Consider the following 6,000-nt stretch of genomic DNA (forward strand, 5'->3'; position numbering starts at 1 on the left):
GGTCAACCAAACACACTTCTTTGCTATTGGCTGAGGCTGCAGATTCACCGGTCAAAGCGCACCAAAGTTCAACTCCACGCGAAGCGAAGATGCAAATTTCTTTCGCCACCGGAAGTGAATGTTTTATTCGCCCCTTCGCTCGCACAGAGTGGAAGTGAACGGGACGTGAATATTTGCCAATGTTAATTTCGCGCATGTGTGACAGTAGCCTTTCTCCTTGTCAACAGCGCCACCTAATAGCTATTTAATTAGCCTACCAGTAGCTAGCAGCAGACTGGTGGCCAGTGAGTGTGTGTGTGTGAATGTGTGTGCAGTAGCTCAGCCTGCCCGCTGTCATACTCCGTCAGCAGAGGACCGACGCTGCAGCGTGAGCCTGCAGCAGCGCACCCGTAACCCAAAAACGCACTAGAGACTCTCACGGCATAGTTTCATTACACGACTATTTTGGTACAAACATTTACCCGCCATGTGGCGGATACCCTTCCCAGATTTACTCGCCAAACGGAAAATCTACCGGCATGTGGCGCTTGGCAAGCATTAATTTCGCATCCTGAATATTCAATGGAGCTCCAGTCTGAAGGGGTTCCAATATGTAAAACCTGGCACCGGACAACAATATCCTGTTAAATCTACTGCACAAACAAGGGTCAGAATCAACCCTGCAAAGCTAAAGAGGAACTTGGAACAATCCAGGTCAATCTTACAATTGTTTACACGAAGAGCAAGAAAGTGCTTTGCATCTCACAATAGGGGCCCCACCTCGCTGCAACAGGCTCTGCATGCTATATGAGCTGTCTCCTTCTGCCAAGAGCATATATATATATATAGCAGTTTGAAGCATCAAGTTGGCTGCTATGTAAATCGGCAATCGTTTGAAAAAAAGGAAAAGAAACGGCACAGTGGTTGTCACCTCAGCAAGATGAACAACTGCAACGCAAGGGGATTTCAAAAGGGGGGCTGTCAACTCAGTCAGAGTGACCTTGACGGGACAATATCCATACATGGATCACTATATGGACATCCACACAACAGGAGCAGGCGGGTAAACCCCATGGTGTCGGCTTTCTTCCACCATAGAAAACAGCAGCACGCGCACACACAAAGTTATGGGTGGGCAGATGGAGATGTCGCATAACGTGTGTACTGCTTTCGAGGATGCCATTTGGGACATGTTTTTTTGGGGGGTTAAAACCAGCAATTTTAATGCCTCTGGCACTTACCATGTACTCTTTAGTTTGACGCAGGAAGGACAGTTCCGTTGTTCAAATCACAGCAAGCACTGTCCCGAGATGTGTTTTGTTTTATCGATAAGATACTTTCCATCAGGAGGAGAAGAAGCTGCCCACACTTTGTTTTACAGAGAATGCTTCAATTTCTGTCTCTCCCAAGTTCACCTTTGCCACTTTCCGTTTAAAAAAAAAAAGGCAACTCAATTCAGTTGTACTGCCGTCTCCGCATCAGCAGCTTTTCAAGCAGCACTTGCTCTCTCCTCGTCACCCTCTCTAGACACCCACTTGTAAAGAAACAGGACAGTCAGAGGAGCCTCTCCAAGGCAAAAGGCTATTCTGAACAAACAAACGGCACAGACTCAACGAAAGCCTTGGTGGGTAAATAATATAATGATAATAATTTGATAATTAAAAAAAGACTGACTCAAATTCCACAGCTGTACCTAAAGGAAGCCTGTTGTCTTGTGGCTGACTGAAGTCAGTGAAGTGAATTATAAACACGGGGTTGCTGTGGCCACTGTTATTTGCTCTGGATTTGCATAGGCTGTGCAACACACAAACACCACACCTCAACATCAGCATTGAGCAGGCACTGACGGGATGTACCATGATGCCACAAATCCCAAAACCACTTATAATTACACTGAACTGTCAGTTTAACTGATCCAATTTAACTTTTTTAATGAGAATGACTTCAGACAAGAGTTAAAATAAAAATAATAAATCGAAAGTCATACAAGTTGTTCTTTCAGTGTCTTAACCTCGAGAATGGGGTTGATGTTTACACCAGGGTGGGACAAGGAACCAAGATGGCCCTAAATACTGCACCAGAGCTCAGACCGAGGCCAGGGGTGTGTGCAAACCAAACAGCTTCTAAAAGGAAACAGGCCTCCTATACACTGGGGTGCCTTTCAACACACACACACACACACACACACACACACACACACGTTACATTTGGCAGAGGGGTGACATTTGGGCTGGTGCCGTGGAAACCCCGTAAACCAGAATTGTGTGGCTTTGGAGGAGAGAGAAAGAGAGACACAAAAGAGAAAGGGGTGGATGAGACATAGGGGACCCAGCCGTGGTTTCATGATTATATATATAGTACGACTTAGTGAAGTGCGTGTTTACTCAAGAGGAGAGTGAGTGTGCATGTGAAAGAGAGAAATCCAATCGCTATCCACACAGACACTACACAAGGAAGCAAAGCTAGTATTCCTCAACTGCGATGGGATTATTTCATGCACCGTGTTCAGACTCAAGCACGGTCGAGTTGCCAGAGCAGATGAGAGAGAGCACGCAGACCGTGCACAACCCTTTCCCCTTATTGTTCACAAGAGATTTGTTGGGGTGTAGGCCTGTGGGGGTTGGGTAGCATACAGAGGAAAAGGAATGAAAAAAACATTCTGTTTCCTGTCTCTCCCCAGTTGAAACAACAATCACCTCGACGTGCCCACCACCAAGATAAAATAAAGCATTATGTAATTTTAGGTTAAAAAAAAACAAAACAGTTGCGCACTAATCGGAACTTTGTGTCTCCATTGGCTGATGGGCTACTGATTTTGTAATTAGGCTATGGGGCAAAAGTAAACTGGAAAATTACAAGATAAAATGTCCTTAAGCGTAGACTTTTATTGTTTTAACCGGTGGAGTAAAAAAAAACAAACTGAAACCAACAGCGTCCGTACGTCCTTTTACGATAAAGAAAAAAACACAGCTTGTTTACCATTTGTCCCGGAACGCAGACAATCTTCACAGACCGGTTTCTCAACTACACTGCTACGGTCTGCTCACCGAAACAACCGAACGCTACTTAAACGCCCCTTAACCCGACATGTGCGCAGGACAAGTTTGGATTCAAATTAACACCAAAGACTTGGACTCCGTCGCGTGACACGGCCACCGCCATCCACCGCACACCACGGGGACAGTCTGCCAGGGGAGGTGGCGCTCTCTAGTGTCCCCAGCTCCGTTACATAAACCCCGACTCAAACCCCACGCCAAGCCCGGTTACGGTTACCGATACCGAAAACAACAAATGAGTCTCGTTATCCGCACTGTTACGAGTCCTGTTGACAGAAGCGATGCGATTGGTAAGAGGCAGACGGGCAGGAAAAGGAAAACACGACGACGACAGTAAATAGGGCCAACAATACAATCGTCACCCGAGAAACGATGCGATGTGATCGTTTAACAACTTTCAGTGGGCGGGATGAGAGGGGGGGCCGCAGACGAAACGTGTCTCCTCACACAGCAACTTGAACAGCTCACATAACGTAAACCGCCCCGGTTACTCGCTCCCATTGTCTGAGAGACGACCTGGCACATTCCGATGCGCTTTTTTTTTTTTTTTTTTTTTTAAAGAGTGCGACTGTCGGGGCAAAACTGCCCAAACATTACCCCGACGGCAACATGGGGATAGTAGGCGGTGAATCTAACTTCGAGGTGGTCTGAGATGAGACGTTTTAAGTATTATGGGATGCGGGCTGACGCAGCCCTTCCGCTCCGAGAGTTCGATGGAACGCGGACGCACATCGGCTAGCGTTGGTTCCTCGTGCCGCGGCTACATCGCGGCTAAGCTAAGTCGCGCTGGTTCGTGTGTGCAATCAGGCCGTAATTGAGAATATTAACGAGATAAAAACTCCGAACTGTTCACGAATCAAAGTGGCTATCTTTTTTTGTTTGTTTGTTTTTTGTGTTTTGTTTTGCGGCAACGCTGCCGAGGCAAGTTTTCCCCCGTTTTCAATGAGCGATATAAAGTTTGCCCCGCGTCGTCACGGAGTACAAAACAAACTCGCGGAGTCAAGCCCCGGTTGCTGGAGCGACTCCGCCACGATGTCTAAAAACCTCGCGTCTTTTCTGGGCTCACACAGAAACAATTCACTCCCCCCCCCCCCAAGACGTTGTCGTATATTGTTAATTCTAAAATTAATGCTCGGTTAAGACGGAAGTGCCAGGTCCATCCAAATAACACGGGTAGCCTAAGCTAGTGCGTGCCTGCGCCTCTTAATGCAGCAGGCATGCCCACCGAACCAGCTCCGGGCTGAGCTGCGGTCACGCTTCCCCCCCGCCGGCCGCCCCAGACGTCCACTTGCCTTCGTCGAGAAGCCTCTCCAGATGTGTGAAGATACCGCAGAGATTTGGCAAACTGGTCATGAGCTTCTTTTCGTTCAGTAATTGCATCAAATATTCGGGACTCGGCCTCGGTCGCTCCTTCACTTCGATCTCCCCGACCATCATCTTTGCGACCAGAGTGTGATGAAAACCGCCGCCAACAGAATCCTCTTTCGTGAAAAAGGGAGGAAAAAAAGCAAAAGAAAAAACTTGCGGATCAAATCCCTTGTTCCCCCCCACGTTTCGGTCTTTGCAGTTAGACGACCCTCTGGACCGAAAATGTGATTGGATTTGTTCTCGCTTGTCTGACTGGAGAGGGGGGAAACGAAGCCGTTATCTCCGTGCAGAGTCGTACGCCGTTACTCTCCTCGATACTGTGTGTACGGTCACTCCACCGCTTTTAAAGCTGTGCTATCCGCCGACAGGGTCCGTCCTCCTCAGCGCTGATTGGTCAGAGGTGCTTAGAAGGGATAGACGGATTCACCAATAGATGGGCAGGATTGAGCCATGAGGGCGATGAAATGCCAGTAGTTGCCGTTGGTTAAATGATCGACAGGTATCAGAACCAATCGACACATATGCCTAAACAGAGGCGTACTCACAGGCAGGCTACCGCACATACTCACTAACCCCCCTTTGCCCACTGATACAAAAATGTTATGAGTAGTATTGCTGTATATCCGAGCAAGAATCAGACCTTTTTTGTAAAGCCTTGTCTTCGATATCCTATAGCCTACATTCTACAGCCTATTTTATAGCTTACATACAGGCTGCCTTCATATGCGAGGTTTAAATGATGGTGCCGACGTGTTAAAAATTTATGAACTTGTGTATTCATTATCACATAGGATGCCCATTGTAGCACCTGTCCTATAAAGCATATCTTCTTTTTTAGGACCAATTAATCAATTAATCAATGATTATCAGTGTAGCCTTTTCAGTGTCCCATCCTTGAGAAGGTCTTTCAGTATATCCTCTGAAGAGAAGGTAACTGAAGAATCATTGGTACATGCACAGGCAAGCTACCTTTGGTCTCTCTCATCCAGCCTCGTCTATATAAACCAGAACTGGCTCGCTTAATTTTAACAGCTGTCGGCTGAGAGGGGCCCGGCTAAATCTGAGCCCTGACCTTGGCCCTCATACAATTTGTCCGTTTACTGCTTGCCTCCTCGTGTCTTTGTAAAAGTAGTCCCCGGGCTGGGCGCATGAATACTCAAGCAGCTGCACTATGACCTCCTGGCTTCAGTAAGGCCCCACTGCGTCAGATTGGGTGATAGGACTTGGAGACACAGGGAGTTCTGGGTCAGCTTGGCATGCTTGCCAACTTGATGAAATGGACCCCCCCCCCTAAGAAAACAGCATCATTTTGTTGGACGTCTTTTGAGTAAATGGCCAGTGACACTCATGCCGATTTGTTCATCTGATTATCTCACAAGATGCCATACTGTATATTCAAAAATAACATAATCAGCACACACACATACATATATGCAGACACAAAAGTATGCATGCATACACAAAGACACATTCCTCCGGCACAGATAACAGCATTAAGCAGGAGCATGGTAGGTGACAGCACCCTTCAGACCAAAGCAGGGAAACAGATAAGGTTGCCATTGGCCTATATTAGTTGTATATACCAGCGGAGGCTAAC

The 6,000-nt window shown here is 47.1% G+C and overlaps 1 protein-coding gene across 7 annotated transcripts in view; it reads right to left on the reverse strand.

The window, feature by feature from the left end:
- qkia (QKI, KH domain containing, RNA binding a) overlaps window positions 1-4,699 on the reverse strand; it is a 110,876-nt gene extending 106,177 nt beyond the window's left edge. For all 7 annotated transcript variants that reach the window (XM_056295491.1, XM_056295488.1, XM_056295487.1 and 4 more), the window contains exon 1: window positions 4,328-4,699. In XM_056295491.1, the coding sequence (XP_056151466.1) occupies window positions 4,328-4,472 (145 nt within the window). In that variant the 5' untranslated portion in view covers window positions 4,473-4,699. The remainder of the gene's footprint in view (window positions 1-4,327) is intronic.
- Between the last annotated feature and the right edge of the window lie 1,301 nt (window positions 4,700-6,000).

This window comes from Lampris incognitus, chromosome 16, assembly GCF_029633865.1.
Source record: "Lampris incognitus isolate fLamInc1 chromosome 16, fLamInc1.hap2, whole genome shotgun sequence".
Lineage (NCBI taxonomy): Eukaryota > Metazoa > Chordata > Actinopteri > Lampriformes > Lampridae > Lampris > Lampris incognitus.